The sequence below is a fragment of the Rattus norvegicus genome, chromosome 3 (genome assembly GCF_021556685.1).
Source record: "Rattus norvegicus strain SHRSP/BbbUtx chromosome 3, alternate assembly SHRSP_T2T, whole genome shotgun sequence".
NCBI lineage: Eukaryota > Metazoa > Chordata > Mammalia > Rodentia > Muridae > Rattus > Rattus norvegicus.
The window spans coordinates 137,503,567-137,520,658 of NC_141536.1; the positions used below are offsets into that span (position 1 = coordinate 137,503,567).

Sequence of the window (17,092 nt, forward strand, 5' to 3'; positions counted from 1 at the left end):
GAAGGCAGTGAGTCAGGTGTGGATTATTGGACTACAGAAGGATTATCTCTTTCAGTGCACTAATGCTTTCTTCATATGACTGTGGTACTTGACCTTTTAAACTCCACTGACTTATTGTATCTATTTATCTCATCACAGTTTATTTAGTTTTATCTTTCTTCTTTTCTTGAGTTTTTTACTATACACATTCTTTCAAAATCAATTCCTTCTATAGACAAACTATTTTTGATATGTCATCAGCCAAGAAAAACTGCAGTTTATTAAGACTCAACATAGCACTGTATTTTCTGAAAGCAACCTCAAGTGTGCATCCAACCATCATGTTTCGAGAGAAAGGCATTAAGCTCCACAATTTTTTTCTTTTATTCTTATAGTCAGAGACATTTTAAATTCAATAGTTCCTAAGTGGAAAAAAAAGAGGGGAAAGCCCACAAAAACTGAAAACATCCTTTACATCCATCCCCAGTTTTTAAACAGGAGTTCTTCTATAACTCAGTGTTCGATGGCAGCATGGTAAACTGTGCATCTGGGAGCACATGCACATGCACACATTTAAAGTACATACTTGCGTATACCTACATCAAATATTAGGATGCATATAATGTTGATAAGATGCAGTCATTCTGAGGACGGTCATTCCGTGGGACACATTACAAAACTCAAACAAGTTTTGAACCTAGTTGTGCATAGTTCCTGATCCTCTAGAACACTGTGCAATTCTGCAACCTTGCAGGACCTGCTTTCATTCTGATTGTTTTGAAAAAACCATTAAAAATCTAATTAAAAATGTAGTGCACAAGTTTCCTGACCGCATAGGCAGGGAGTACAATGTTCATATATTTTTCTCTAAAACATGCTTGAGGGTGTGTTATTTCATTATCTTTCTTCATTGTAAAACAACTAAAACATTGATCATCTTTAGAACAATTTCAATTTTTAATATATATAGCACTCTTCTAACATCTATTTCTTATGAGTACATTATTTGATAAATATGTAACTGCTACACATTAGAGATTAAGTATTCTTCTTCTTCTTTGTATGTGTGTATGTGTGTGTGTGCGTGTGTGTAAATGTGTGTGTGCATGTGCATGCATGTGTGTGGGTTTATGTGTTTCTTTTTTCTTTTTTTTATTCTTTCTTTTTTTAAAAAATAACATCTTCAGTACTAGGAGTTGGATTTAAAAATACATGAAGTAGTGTGGACCTTCCATCAGGAGGCCTGGCATTCCTGAGAATGAGCTGGCATGTGCAAGACAGAGACAACAAGACCTTGTCACCTTGAAGAGAGTGTGAGGACAGCCAACAGAGTCCACAATGGCTGGAGAGGAATGTCCCAGTCCAGAGCTCTGAAACAAAACATCTGTATTCTGAAAATAGGTTTCTGTTTGTTTGCTTGCTTGCTTTTAATGATTGAAGTCTTTTTATATTCCTTTTAACATTTTAAATTCTTTTTAATTTTATTTTAAAGTCTGAAGGAGAAAAAAAAATCTGTAAACAGGTGGGAGCCCAAGCATAGCTCCTCCAAAAGCCACAGTTCAACAAGAGTTTTGCTTTTCTTTTTAACTTTATATTCCAGGTGGGAAGTGGTGCCATAGCTGGTGATAATCTTCTTGCAGTGGTCCACAATGCAAAGCTGTTAAAGGTAGATAGTCATAGCATTTCTCCAGAGATATACACTGTAACTTTAAATGCAACAGCAGTCCTTAAGTAAATATTTACACATGAGTTGTCACCAGTCCTCTCCCTGAATTCTATTTCCTGTTTAGGATTAGCTAAAGAAAGGCAGGGACACCTCACTGCAAAGTTAGAAGCAAATAACAGCAGTCAGAATATTGACCAATGCCAAAAATAAAAAAAAATTGATTAAAAAATGCAAAAAATGCATGTATTGAACAGAAACATGCATTAACCCACAGTTAAATCCCTCACATGCTCTCAAACACATGTGCACAGTGCGCACTGACTGTGCAAGAGCACGCTCACACACACACTTCCACACGAGCACACCTATGCACACACACACACACACACACACACACACACACACACACACACATAGGCTATGAACACAGACATTCCCTAGAGCCTGTCTCTGAGGACGGATGTCAACGTGGAGGTGTTCACGTTTCAGTATTGGCCTGCTGGGTTCAAGTATTTGCATGTTTGATGTCTTTAAAAAAAAACTTCTAGAAAATATTTTTTTAGGGATTAAAAAAAAAAGTGACAGGAAGAGATAACAACGAAACAACAGTAATGTGAGCAGGCGATTAGGGGGACAGAGCACTGTCCACATGCCTCAGGTCTGTGCCTGTACAGCACAGTCGTCCAGCTTAAAGCCTCTGGTAATGTGCATAATCGTCACAAACTCACTTTAAATAGGCTTCAAGCACCCCACCATAAAAACAACCCTTTCCAGCCCACAATCTGAAAAGTGCCCTTCATGATAGAACTATTCTAAGCAGCTTTTATACTTAAAACTCAAAGTGACAACACACTGTACAAACATAAGATGACATAAAATAAAAAGCTATGAGGAACATCCTGTCATTAGCACACGACTCTGACCAAACTCAGCCTGCACTGTCTTCAACAGTTCGCAAGGACTGAGGCCAAGGTTCATACTCAGAACTGGACAGAGGTATTCTAAGGGACAGCTTGTTCATCAGGAGGAGCTTCAGAGCCAAGCCTGGCAAGGTTTTCTCTCTTCTCCCCAGTGACTCTGACCCCTACAAGGACTTGCTGCTGAGCAGGTCCCTAGGCAGCAGTGTTGAGAGGCGTGGGTCTGCCGATCACTCTGCTATCATCAGCACTGGCAGGCCCCATAGGCTGCTCGAGTACTGGGGGACTTCACCCCACAGCAGCATACTTGTGCATTTGCCACTTAGGCATGGGTTGTTTCACTGGGCAGTGTCATTGCACACTAGGCCATGGGTGCTGCCCGAGGTGTTCAGCCTGGGCTGGCTGACCCCGCTGCTGGACTTGGGCCGCAACTGGTTCACTTCGTTTTTACCAGAAAACCCAGCCAAGATGGTAGTGTTTCCCAGTACACACATGTATAGAGACTTCTGGGCCTTGGGGGCTTCTTCCTTGGAACTTTAGTAGACTCCAGCATTGCCTTGTGCCAGGTTCAGGTGGAACATGATAAGAGGCCCATGCTGCAAACACAGCGTCCGCAGTGTAGAACTATCAGTCTGGGGTATGAAGTTGCACAAAACTAGCCAGCTCCTTGTTCTTCCTGAGGAGTCAGTACTCGACACAGAACCCAAGGAGTAGGAGCTGAGGGGACAGGTGCCACGGGTGGAGGAAGGCTTGGCATTGGCTAAGCCTGGAGGTGGCCTGGTGGGTGTAGTAGTGTTTCTGGGTACCTTCCAAAGCTCATGAAACAGACAGGCTTGAGTGTAGGAGACTGGGCCTGAGGACCATGTTAATTTAATATCAGACAGCTTACTTTCACTCTTGAGGAGGTAGCAATTGACATCCTGGATGGTGGTGTTGATGGCGAGTGCAGTAGGGACACTTCCAGGAGTGACATCAGTGTCATTCTCAGAATCGATGTTCTGAAGTCCTTTCCATGGGACCCCAGGGTAGAAATCTGGAGGCCAGCTGATGCTGGAACCATTGAGATTTTATCACTGTCAGATTTGGTAGGTGACCAGCTATGGGAAACAGCTACAGGAGGACTGGCTGGTGACTCACTGTTCCATTAAAAATATATTCTTCCTATCAACTTTCTCCATACAAGACCACCATTCAGTCAATCATCTGCAAGCTGAATCGGAAATTTTCCATTCCTATGTTTAAAGGTTAGATTTAAGTGTTAATGTCACTTACATCTGAATTTCTTTGTCTTCATCAATTTACATTTCTTATGAGGACAATTTTTTACAGCTTTGCATGAGATCTTTCCCACAGATATAATAAGGCCTCCTTTTTAAGTTTAGTCTTTGTCATAAAATGTGCCAATTTAGTGATTACATATTATCTTGGCTCATGATCCTGGCTCTGTGTCCTGTTCTTAGGGTGGTATTCTTTCTTAAATAAGTTCCCTCTTAGTATATTCATCAGCTATTATTGCATATCTTATACATGATTTAAGTTCAGGACCAGAAGAAGGGATCCAGCAAAGCATTGACCTACAAAGTACTTACATCATGTTTTGCTCAGATGTGAAGCTCAAGCTTCAGCAGAACAAAGGACTCAAGATTTAAGGGAGGTAACAATGGACACTCTACAGCATTACAGTCTGCTGGGCAAGGCTAGCCAAATTCACCAAAGTATACTTCTTCTGAGTTATTTTCCTATATGTTCTCCCCATCATCTCCAAATATTTTTCAGTGCACAAAGAATTTCTCCTCCAAAGTCATTTCATAGAAAATCCCTTCCTTTTTATTTTTTCTCTGGTTTCTCAGCTTGGGATCTTCTCCAAATATCAAGACCATTATTTCCTACATGTCAAGTTCAAATCAAAATGTAAACACAGGGACTATGTCTCCCTCTTCTCAAAAGCTTACAAGCTCACTCTGTGATTCTTGAACACATTTAAAGACTTAGTTTTAATGTCTAGTTTTCTGATTGTTCAGATCTGCCACCTTGACACCTGAATCAAGATCACCAGTCCCTGTCAGTGCTATTATATCAGGGGCTAGAGGAAGTCTCATTCTATTCTGTCCCAGAAGCTTCTTTCTCAGGTCAACTCAGAGTTCACCTGTGGTGGAAAAAGACAAAGTGTTCCTCTTTCAGGACTCAAGGGCACCAGTTAATCCCTTTAGTCAACATTACCCAGAGTTTGTCCCTAAGCCTAACCTTCAGGGCCCAGTGACGTAGGATGGGTTATTTGGCTGGTGGTGATACTCTGTCAGGGAAGTCATAAGAGATTTTTACCTGAAATTTTATGTACTTTAATATTTTCAAGTACACAATGAACATTTCAAACTCTTAACTCTTTTGATACTGAACATTTTGTATTGATAATGAATGTTAATATGATTTTAACATTCATTTTAATGTTAGATAAAACTCTGCATCTAGATTATCCTTACATATAGTCCTAATGCTTGTCATTAAGATGTTTATTTTGTCAAATATTGAGATGGATGGGAGAATTCATAATTAATGGATCTTCTTTTCAGTGTTTTGTCTATCCTTCATAGAGAAATAGTGATGTTCACCTAAGGAAATTAACACAAATTTTATTTCTACATGATGACAAGTTTATAAAGAAAACCTTTTCCTGTTTCTGTCATTGTTTTCTTAGGAACTATTTGGTGGACTTTCATATATTAATCATTGATGTGGTAAGTTTTCTATATCCTTGTTTATCTATTGAACCCTCTGTGAGATAATAGAATAGCATTCTTAGTTTCCAAAATTTATATATGTTTTTACCTGTAAATCTAGCAGCATTCATGCTTCTCCATGTGGTTGCCACCTCTGGATTGATACTTGATACCTTCGGCTAAAGTGGCAATATTATCTCTGCCCTTCGGTTATGAATCCTTGGAAATATATCCCTTGGTATTTGAGAAAGAAAACCATATAGTCAAACACTCAGTTTCAGTTCTCTCTTTTCTAAGACATGACTATTTCCCACATTGAGTCTTTCCTTGGTAGAGCCTTGCTCTCTGAGTAGATATCCTGTTTCTTAGGACAGAGCATACAGTTTCTTTGGAGCAACTATCACTTTCCAGAACATTCCTTGGTTAGATATTAGACAAGCTCTTGCAGATTTCTTTTAAAAAGTGTACATGTTTTCCTATTTTACTGTTCAACTTCTTGTTCTTTTTTAGTGTGGACCTCAAAGATAAAGGTGCCAAGCTAAAGGTATGTTATAGAAATAATGATATTTTGTGTAGAAAATTTCTCCGATAAGCATACTAATTTATTAAATGCAACCTCATTGAATTTCTTAGTACCCTGAAAAAATTCACCAATATTCTCTGCCAGAATATAACTACAGTGGCCTCTAAAACATTTCTCAGTTTTGGCATTTTTCTGCTCGGACATCCCATGAGTTAGGTTTTTAAGTTTTCATAATTCTCTGAGAATTTTACTTTACCAATCTGCTGCCAGGATGAATCATTAAGCTTATCTATATACTTATACATTCTATTAATTCTCTAATAACTTTTCTACACATCCTTATGCATCAGGATGGTTGGTTTCTGAAGTTACATGCATGTTCTATACAGCTGCAATAATGCTTCTTCCTTCACAGGATTGTTGTACATTTCCTTATAATTGTATTAACTTTGTAATTTCATAAATCCAGAGTAAGTTTCCATCTTAAACTTGCCCTCTTATGTTTTATTACACCTGTTCTTTTAATTAAATTATTCAGTTATCAAAATAAGAAATAGAAATCTGTCTCTTTCATTGTTTCTCATACTAGTACCTGATCCAGTCTACAGTCAGTAGGTTGAATCATAAACTGTACATTCTTCTGTATTAAAGCTTAGATGTGAGGGCTATCCTCTGTCACATCTGTGTTCCTCCATCTTCATTCTCTTGCTTTTCTCATGGGATCTTTAGCACATATCTAATATTGTCTACCATTCAGTTTTGGCTTCTCAACCTACAAGTGGCAATGGCAAGATAATGCTGCCATCTCACCTTTGCTTTTGTTCCATTTAACTGCAAATCAGAGACTAACATAGAAGATTCAGCTGCATGATGTGTTCTCGTGCCAATGTTTTTCTTTCAGAAGCGAGTTCCCTTTGAGTACTTTATCAGCTTATATTGAATATCTTATGCAAAGCTTCAGGTACACAATCTTTGAAGTATTTTAACAGCCCTCCTCATAAAGGTTATTCTTACTAGTGTGTGTGTTTCTTTTTTTACAGCTATGATTGTGTCCCACAGTCTGAATGAAATCTACAGACCTCAGAAAGATGCACTATCAACCCCCATATTTTAGTTGAGGAGGAAGGAGAATTTCCTGTGTTCAGAAGGACTTTTCCATGATGACAGCTATTATGCAATGATGCATTGAGAATCCAGTGTTCCCTGCCTAGGTTTCCTCCATATCCTATTTTAATCTGATCTTGTTGACAAGATTGCATAATAATACAAAAAAATCACCACCACCACAAGAATAACACAACAATACCAACAACAACACAAACAATAAAATAGCAAACAACCAAAAAGTTCCCATGATCTATAGAATGTCCTGTTTGTTTATTCCTTCAGGTTGTCTTCAGTACAAGTATTCATGTTTCTTTTCAGTCAAATTTTGGCTGTATGGCTTAACGAGAGCCAATATATACATTAATAGCATTAAGCTGTTATGTAATTTGACCATGATTTGCTCAGACATGAACCTGAACTTTCAGCAGAGCAAAGTATTCAAGATCCAATCTTTACTATATCATGGTGGACAAGGAAGCTGCACCTGTTAGGGTCCTGCTATTTAATTTTCTTTTTGAAAATTACTCCCATACTCAAATAACCTTTCATTGCATGCTACTGTTTTAAGGATTTCTGACAATTTTTCTGTTTCCTGTGCTTAGGCCTTCCCTCGCAGGTACAGGGCATTTTTGCCTTGTCAAGTTCTGGTCACTGTAGCTTTTATAAACAAGGCAACCATATCTTTACCCTGAAAAACTTCTAACTTCTTTGACTCCAGAAAATATGTAATGAGTGATTTTAATGCCAAGGTATTTTGGGTTCACAGGTTATATTTATCCATGGATCAGAATCTGGAGTCCTTCACTAGGTTGTTTTACCATTTGCTAAGAAAGTTTCTTTGTTAAACATACTCTGTTAGAAAAACTTTTAGAGTGTTTCCTTTTCAGGACTCAGGAATTCTAGTCCAAACATTCTCTTAACACTGTCCAGAGTTCTGCCTGGGCCTAATTCCAGGTGATATTACCTCGATTAATATTTCATAAGAAAGGCCAGGTGGCATATTTCTTGAATATTTTATGTATTGAAGCATTTACCAATACATTGAGAATGTTCTAAGACACATAACAATTTTATTATTATAAATTTTTGTTGGCATAAATGATAATGTTAATATTTGGATATTAATATTTAATGTCAGCAACAACTCTGCCTCTGGATTATTTTATAGAATAACAACTAATGTTTCTCAGTACGTTCTGGGGATTTACAGAAATATAGCTATATTAATGTATTCCACATATTTTTGGATTGCCTTTTCAGAACATTGTCTACAATTGATAGACAGATAGGGAAGCTCATATAAGCACTCCAACTCTTAATATATGAATGATCATGACAACATGGAGAAAACTTCTCTTACTGTTTCTGACTTTGTTATCCTTTAATCACAATGACAAAGTAGTTGAAGTACATTTTTTATAATCCTTACTGTGTACAGATTTTGAGTCTTTAGGTTTTTTAAGTGAATGTTCTTGATTCTCAATGAGGGAATGGTGTGGGCTTAGTATCATGAGCGTCTCCAGTGGTTAGCCCAAGGTTTCTGATATTGAAAGAGTGATAACTCTGCTGTGAGTAGAAGAACAATGATTTTTACCCATCACCCTGTAGCCTTTAATCAGAAATCTGTCTACAAACCCAGGAGTTTCAGTGACTACTTTGATTCATGAAACCTATCAAGGCACAAACTTTGAAGCTTAAGTTAAAATTGATTAACAAGTACTCTTTGTAATTTCAACCTATTCCATTAGGAACAAACCACAGTACTCCATTTAATCCAAAGAAAAATCAGAAGCCAGAAAAGTGCCATAGCTCTCCTATCCACAAACATCCAGACATATCCTTCAAACCAAGATGCGAGATCTGTTACAGTGGATGTTGTCAGTGTTGTGTCTGAAAGAGTCATAATAGACATTCTGATAAGAACATGAGACCAGGACAAAACTTTTTTCAGCTCCTGTTTCTACAAATGAATGTGAAGGACAGATGATCAATGTTAGTTACCACATATAGTACCTTCTGTGTATTTTCACTCACTATATAATCATGAATTTCATATTGATCTAATCTTCACAAGGATAGTGAATTCTGAAATTTATTCACAGGATGGTAAGTCCATATTTTATTTTGATGTTCATTGCACAGAGCATTATCACTATATGATATAATAAAATGAGATTTTTTTACAGTGTATCATGAATGGATACTTGAGATATTTGTGTTCATAACAACAACAAAGTACTTTCAATTTGTGTATTCAGGTCTTATGTATAAGAAGCTTTTTCAAATCAATTCTTTTAAGAATTTTTTCTTTGTATATCGCCTAATTTTACACTTACTCATGTTCTTATTTAAGGTTACTATTACTATTAAGAAGTAACTAGACAAAAAGCAAATTCAGGAGAGAAGACTTTATTTGGTTTGTACTTTAATATTGGATTTCTTCGTTGACACAAAGCATAACAGAAACACAAACAGGACATGAACCTGGAGTCAAGAAACAATGAATAGGCCATTGTGAATACTGTTAGGCTGCTTGTATCCAATAGCCTGCATAGCTGGCATTCTTATAAATTCCACAATCCTGAGAATATTTATGGATTCACCAAGAAAACACTAATTCCTCCCAACTTATGCTGTTATGGAGAAAATATCCTGAGCATTTCTTTCTATTTTCCTTTGGATATTTTATTTGTTTACATTTCAAATGTTATCGACTTTCCTGGATTCCCAACTACTAACTCCCAGTCCATCAGACCTACCCCTGGTTATATGAGGGGGCATCCCCCACCCAAACACCTACTCCTGCTCCCCTGCTATGGCATTCTCCTATACTGGGGCAATATGTGTCACTGCCTGAGTATTGTTTGGTTGGTGGTTTAATCCCTTGGGAGTTCTGGGAGAGGGGTGTGGATGGTTGATATTGTTGTTCTTCCTGTGAAGTTACAAACCCCTTCAGCTCATTAAGTCCTTTCTCTAATTCCTATTAAAGACCCTCCGTTCAGTCTGATAGTTAATTGCAAGAATTCTCACCGGTATTAGTAAGGCTCTGGCATAGCCTTTTAGGAGACATTCCTATTAGGCTCCTGTTAGTAAGCACTTCTTGGCATCAGTGATAGTGACTGGATTTGGTGACTGCATATGGGATGGATACCCAGATGTGTTAGTCTCTGGATGACATTTTCTTCAGTCCCTGCTCTACTCTTTGTCCCAGTACATCGTCCCATGAGCATTTTGTTCTCCCTTCTAAGAAGGATGTAAGCATCCACATTTTTGTCTTCCTTCTTCTTGAGCTTCATAAGGTCTGTGAACTGCTTCTTGGATATTTCAAGAGTTTGGGCTAATATTCATTTATCAGTGAGTACAGCCCATATGTGTTCTTTTGTGACTGGGTTACATAACTAAGGACGATATTTTCTAGTTCCATCCCGCCTAAGAATTTCATGAAGTCATTGGTTTTCATAGCTGGGTAGTACGTCATTGTTTAAATGTGCGAACTCTGTATCCATTGTTCTGTTGAAAGACATCTGGGTTCTTTCCAGCTTTTGGCTATTATAAATAGGCTGCTATTAACATAGTGGACAATGTGTCCTTATGAACATCTTTTAGATATATTCCCTGGAGTGGTATAGCTGGGTCCTCAGGTAGTACTGTGTCCAATTTTCAGAGGAACCAACAGAATGATTTCCAGAGTGGTTATACCAGCTTGCATTGCCACCAACAATGGAGGAGTGGTCATTTTTCCACGCGTCCTTGCCAGCATCTGCTGTCATCTAAGTTTTTAACCTAAGGATGCTAAACATTTCTTTGCGTACTTCTCAGTCATTCAGTATTCCTCAGTTGAGAATTCTTTTTAGATCTAAGCCCCATTTTTAATAGGGTTGTTCGGATCTCTGGAGTCTAACTTCTTTGTATATCTTGGATATTAGTTCTCTATCAGACGTAGGATTGGGAAAGATCATTTTCCAATATGTTGGTTGCTGGTTTACCTTAATGACCTAACCCTTTGCCTTACAGAAGCTTTGAAATTTTATGAGGTCCCATTTGTCAAAGCTTGATCTTAGAGAATAAGTCATTGGTTCAGAAAATTTTCCTACTTTGTCTTCTATTAGTTTGAGTGTATCTGGTTTTATGTGGACGTCCTTGATTCACTTGTACTTGATCTTCATACAGGGTGATAAGAATGAATCAATTTGCATTCTTCTACATGCTGACCTGCAGTTGAATGAGCACCATTTGTTGAAAATGACATCTTTTCTCCACTGAATGGTTTAGCTTTCTCAAGGGTCAAGTTACCTTAGGTGTTTGGGTTCATTTCTGCATCTTCAATTCTATTCTATTGATCTACCTGCCTGTCTCAGTACCAACATCATGCAGTTTTTATCACTATTGCTCTGTACTACAGCTTGAGGTCTGGGATGCTGATTCCCCCAGAAGTTCTTTTACTGTTGAGGATAGTTTTCCCTATCCTGGGTTTTTTGTTCTTCCAAATGCTTTTGCCTTTCTAACTCTATGAAGAATTGAGTTGAAATTTTGATGAGAATTGCATTGAATCTGTAGATTGCTTTTGGCAAAATGGCTATATTTTGCAATATAAATCGTGCCAATACATGAGCGTGGGAGATCTTTCCATCTTGTGAGATTTTCTTCAATTCCTTTCTCCAGAAACTTGAAGTTCTTGTCATACAGATCTTTCACTTCCTTGATTAGAGTAACACTGAGGTATTTTGTTATTTGTGATTATTGTGAAGGGTGTCATTTCCCTAATTTCTTTCTCAGCCTGTTTATACTTTGAATAGGTGAAGACTACTGATTTGTTTGAGTTAATTTTAGACCCAGCCACTTTGCTGGAGGCTTATAGTTTAGCAGACTTATAGTTCTCTAGTGGACCTTTTGGAGTCACTTAACTATACTATTATATCATCTGCAAATAGTGGTATTTTGACTTCTTCCTTCGTAATTTATATTCCTTTGGCCTTGTTTTGTTGTCTGATTGCTTGGCTATGATTTTGACCTCTATATTTAATAAGTAGGAAGAGATTGTGTAGCCTTGTCTAGTACCTGATTTTAGTAGGATTACTTCAAGTTTCTCTCCACTTAGTTTAATTCTGGATACTTGTTTGCTGTATGCTGTGTTTGCTATATTTACATATCAAGCTTGCATTCCTGATCTTTCCAAGACTTTTAACATGAAAGGGTGTTGAATTTTGTCTAATGCTTTCTCAGCATCTAATGAGATGATCATACTTTTTTTCCTTGAGTATATTATAATAAATTATAATAAATTTCTGGACTATATCATCTGATCCTGGGCTTTTATGAATGGGAGTCCTTTAATGACTGCTTCTACTTCTTTAGAGCTTATGGCACTGTTTATATGGTTTATCCAGTCCTGATTTAGCTTGGTAGCTGGTATCTGTCCAGAAAATTGTCCATTACCTCCAGATTTTCCAGTTTTATTGACTATAGGCTTTTGTAATTGGATCTGATTAATTTCCTCAGTTTATGTTGTTATGTCTTCCTTTTCATTTCTGATTTTGTTAAGTTGGATGCTGTCTTTCTGTACTCTGTTTATTTTGGTGAAGGGTTTATCTACCTTGTTGATTTTCTCAAAGAACCAGCTCCTGCTTTTGATGATTGTTTTTGTACTTCTTTTTGTTACTACTTGGTTTATTTTATCCCTAAGTTTGACTATCTCCTGCCTTCTACTCCCCTTTGGTGTATTTGCTTCTTTTTATTGTAGAGCTTTCAGATGTAGTGTCAAGCTGGTAGTGTATGCTTTTTCCAGTTTCTAGGAGGAGGCACTCACTGCTATGTTTTTTCCTCTTAGCACCGCTTTCATTGTGTCCCATATTTTCATTAAATTCTAAAGTGTCTATATTTTTTTCTTTATCTCATCCCTGACCAAGTTATCAATGATTAGAGCACTGTTCAGCTTCCATGTGCATGTGGGCTTTCGTGTGGTATTGTTGTGATTGAAGATCAGCCTTAGTCTGTGCTGATCTGATAGAACGTATAAGATTATTTCCATCTTCTTGTATCTGTTGTGGCCTGATTTGTGACTGATTATATGGTGAATTTTAGAGAACGTACCATGAGCTGTTGAGAGGAGGGAATATTCCTTTCCTTTAGGATGAAATGTTTAAAGATGTCTGTTAAATCCATTTGGTTCATAACTTCTTTTAATTTCTCTGTCTCTGTTTCCTTTTTGATTCCATGATATGTCCTTTGATGAGAGTATGGTGTTTAAGTCTTCCACTATTATTTTGTGCATTACAATCAGTGCTTTGAACATTAGTAAAGTATTTTTATAAATGTGGATGTCCTTTCATTTTGAGCATAGATGTTCAATATGAATTGAGAGTTCATCTTGGTAGACTGAGTATGAAGTGTCCTTTCTTAATTTTTTTGATACCTTTTGGTTTAAGATCGATTTTAATCGATAAGGGGATGGATACTACTGCTTCTTTCTTGGGAACATTTGCTTTTATTTTTTCTGACATTTTACTCTGAGGTAGTGCCTGTCTTTGATACTGAGGTGCATTTCCTGTAAACAGCAAAATGCTGGGTTCTATTTATGTATCCAGGATGTTAGTCTATGTCTTCTTACTGAGAAATTGACTCCCTTTCTTTTAAGAGATATTAAGCCAAAGTCATTGTTGTTTCCTTTTATTTTTGTTGTTAGATGTGGAATTATGTTTGTGTGGTTATCTTCTTTTGACTTTATTGAAAAAACGATTAATTTCATCCTTTTTCTAGGATGCAGTTTCCCTCCTTGTATTGGAGTTTTATATATATATATATATATATATATATATATATATATATATATATATATATATATTATGTATGTCAGTACACTGTTGCTCTCTTCGGACACACCAGAAGAGGGCATCAGATCCCACTACAGATGGCTGTGAGCCACCATATGGTTGCTGGGAATTGAACTCAGGACCTCTGGAAGAGCAGGCAGTGCTCTTAACCACTGAGCCATCTCTCCAGCCCCATATTGGAGTTTTCTATCTATTATCCTTTGTAGGCCTGGGTTTGTGGAAAGATATGGTATAAATTTGGTTTTGCCATGGAATATCTTGTTTTCTCCATCCATGTTAATTGAGAGTTTGGCTGGGCAAAGTAGAGTAGGCTGGCATTTGTGTCCTCTTATGGTCTGTATGACATATGCCCAGAATCTTATGGTTTTTAAAGTCTCTTGTGAGAAGTCTGGTATAATTCTGATAGGTCTGCCTTGTAGGATTTCTTAAACCTAAAATATAGAGGTACTTTCTGAATTGAGGCTCCTCATCTCCAGTAATATTAGATTGTTTCAAGTTCCAATAAAATTAATGACCACACATGTTGCTTTCACAAAGATTTATTTTGAAGTATAATTTTACACATCAACATTTTCTCCCACATGCATTATATGGGCTTAGCAATGATTTATGAATTCTCATATAACTTTCCACCATCTCTCACCCATCATTTAAATTATTTTCTTTGTTAAGTGCATGTTCTACAACACTGTCATGAAGTTTTCTTCATTTGAGTTTTGTTTTTCTCTATTTAATCTTCATTAGACATGACTGGTTCATCACACTCAACTCAGTATTCCTCTAATCTCCTTTTGTTTTTATAACATCTGCTCTTCCTAATTCTTCACACCATTGTTTGTGACACCATTCTTTCATTCATGTTAACATCTTCAAGCTGAGTCAGAAAATTTGAATTCCTCTGTACAAGAAGTTAGACCTGAGTGGTATCCTCTGTCACATGTGAATTTTTCTGTCTTCACCTCCTGAATTTCCTCAGGGTTTTAAGTGGTTTAGCTCCTAACATGGAATCTATATTACAGAGGTAATATTGGCTATCTTTCAGTTTTCAACCTTCAGATGTACCAAATAGCAAGCAAGTACAGTCATGTCATTCTTTTATCCAACTTAGGTACAGGTCAGAACCTAAAATACAAGATGAATACTTCCTGTTCTGTTCTCATTGTGCTTCCTTCCTTTAAAAAACAAACTCTCTCTGAGCAGAATTACCAGTCTAAGTTATGTATCATATTATGTCTAACAACAGCCACAAATTCTGTAAGGTGTCTTCTGAACTCCCTTTTTCAGCACATATTATGTTTTTAATGAGTTTATTACAACTGTGATTATGCTCAACAGACAAGTATGAGAGAAGTCTAGAGACTCTGGACAGATTAATTACCAACAAAAATATTTTAATAAATAGATAAGAAGTAGAATGAACTATGTACCAAAGAGGTTCATAGAGATGATGGCACCTATGCAACAGTGTTTGGTGTCTATGAGATATAGTGCAAAAGTATACAGATCTTATGTTCAAGCTCAGTGATAACTTCTTGGTTCCAGGCACCTTCTTTGTAACTCACACACGACAAAGATTAATATAGCTAATCATGTTCAGGGGAGAAGTTTCACAAATTGGGTTTACTTATGCTATGTTTGTTTGAACATATGACAGGCCCTTCCCAGTAGGGCCTTACTGTAACATCCTAAGTCACTTCTGTATTTCATCTTAATAATACCTTGTTGTCAAATTTGGAAACAAACTACAGATTCCCTTGTTTCCAGGCATCTGCTCTCTACCACTGGGCACACAGCCTCTTGGGAGGCAGAATGCAGGGAGTTACCAGTGCTTACCCCACACGTGACCTAGGCAGGTGCCTGGCTGTAGGGAATTGCAGAGACACTGCTCAGAGGATATGAAAGTGCAGTCTGGGATTTGGGGAAGCCAAAGCTGGTACAGTGGTCCCAGATCTTCAAGTCAGGAGCCTTGGGTTTCTCAAAATCTTGGACCTCCAGGTCCCTCTGGGAGTCACAGAAGAGCAGAGAAGTGAGTCCACAAACCATGGGCTAGGGACAGCATGTAGCCTGTGGCTGGGTGCGGGGGTAGGAAAGGCCTGAACAATGGGGGTTGTCTTTGCTTAGCCAAAGAGTAAAGCTGAAGCTCTGTAGGTAAATGTCTTCTTCGTGGCTCCCCACTGTGGATCTGCATGAAAAGAGTCAGTCCATGGTTCTAAACAGTTTATTGTCATGGTGAGAAATGGATACGTAAAACCATATGCACCTCTCAGAGTAGACCTGAGACTACATACCTTTTAAAGAGAGGAATGTCTGGGAAAGCAAGCGTATTGGCTAAGTCCTCTGGGCCTCTCGATACCTCATTAGCATGGAGAGCTGTTTTGGGCCTACCGGACCACGGGACATGTTCCTTTTATTTGAAGAACATGGCAGGTATTTCAACTCATGAGTCTGTCAGGGAGCTGTGAGTCGTCTAAACCTCAGGTATGTGACCAAGGCTCCAATTCTCAACCTACTCTACCTTACCAAACTTTCTGGCATGGTTTTACATCCCAGACACCCTGGTTCTTCCTTTTTTGTAGGCTGTTCTCAGTGCTGTTTTTCATGTATCTCTGAGGACAAGTTGTTGCTGCATGTCTTATGAACAACAACAGTTTGAGAGCAGACAAACATAGCAGTGATCTGATGACGTGACACATGAAGTTGGAGTTTAGAAGAACAAAGGAGTTAGGATGCATAAGAAGGAAGAATGGCTAATTTTTACTCTATCATGCAGAACAAGGCTAGCAACATACTCCAAGTATCCTCTTCTTTTCTGTTCTTTTTCAATTTCTTCTAATCTACTTTCTCAAATTTCCCTCCATACCCAAACTGTCCCTCATATCATGTTTTCCCCTAACGGAACCTACCATTTCTTCATGTTCTTCATGTCAGCCCCACCCCTGCTAGTCCAGGACATTCTTCTTGTCTTCCCTAGTTCAAGTCATTGTGTTTTCCATAATCTTGTCTTATGTATAATCAGCTTCAAAAATTTCTAATCTCACTTTATTTTTCCAGAAAATATATAAAGACTCATCTTTAATGCCTAATATTTCCCTTGTTCAGGTGTATCCTTGACTTCTATATCAGATTTAGGAGGATCTCACAGAGTTTTATGAGATTCTTAGTTAAATTTACAGAATGGTCATATACTTTAGAAAAAGAAAAAGACACAGTGTGTTCCTTTTTCAAAACTCATGAGGACCAGTTGATCCATTAATGCAAAGAATGTCCTGGGCCTAAGGCCTAGGACCTTAAAATGGTGGACAGATGACTAGGTGCAGGGACACATTCTGGTAGATGATCAGAGGCACTACGTG

General features: G+C 37.7%; 1 protein-coding gene and 1 long non-coding RNA gene across 2 annotated transcripts in view; one reads left to right on the top strand and one right to left on the bottom strand.

Moving 5' to 3' along the window:
- Positions 1-227: 227 nt before the first annotated feature.
- Positions 228-6,722, bottom strand: LOC147995737 (uncharacterized). Its single transcript, XR_015683859.1, has 3 exons — positions 6,613-6,722; positions 5,389-5,513; positions 228-3,794 (listed from the first exon to the last, which is right to left on the bottom strand). It is a non-coding gene; the product is annotated as an uncharacterized LOC147995737 (long non-coding RNA).
- A 9,419-nt stretch (positions 6,723-16,141) lies between these two features.
- The window catches only part of Cst5 (cystatin D), a 58,763-nt gene continuing 57,812 nt past the window's right edge, over positions 16,142-17,092 (top strand). The window contains exon 1 of the mRNA XM_087653636.1: positions 16,142-16,217. Within this exon, the coding sequence (XP_087509762.1) occupies positions 16,179-16,217 (39 nt within the window). The 5' untranslated portion in view covers positions 16,142-16,178. The remainder of the gene's footprint in view (positions 16,218-17,092) is intronic.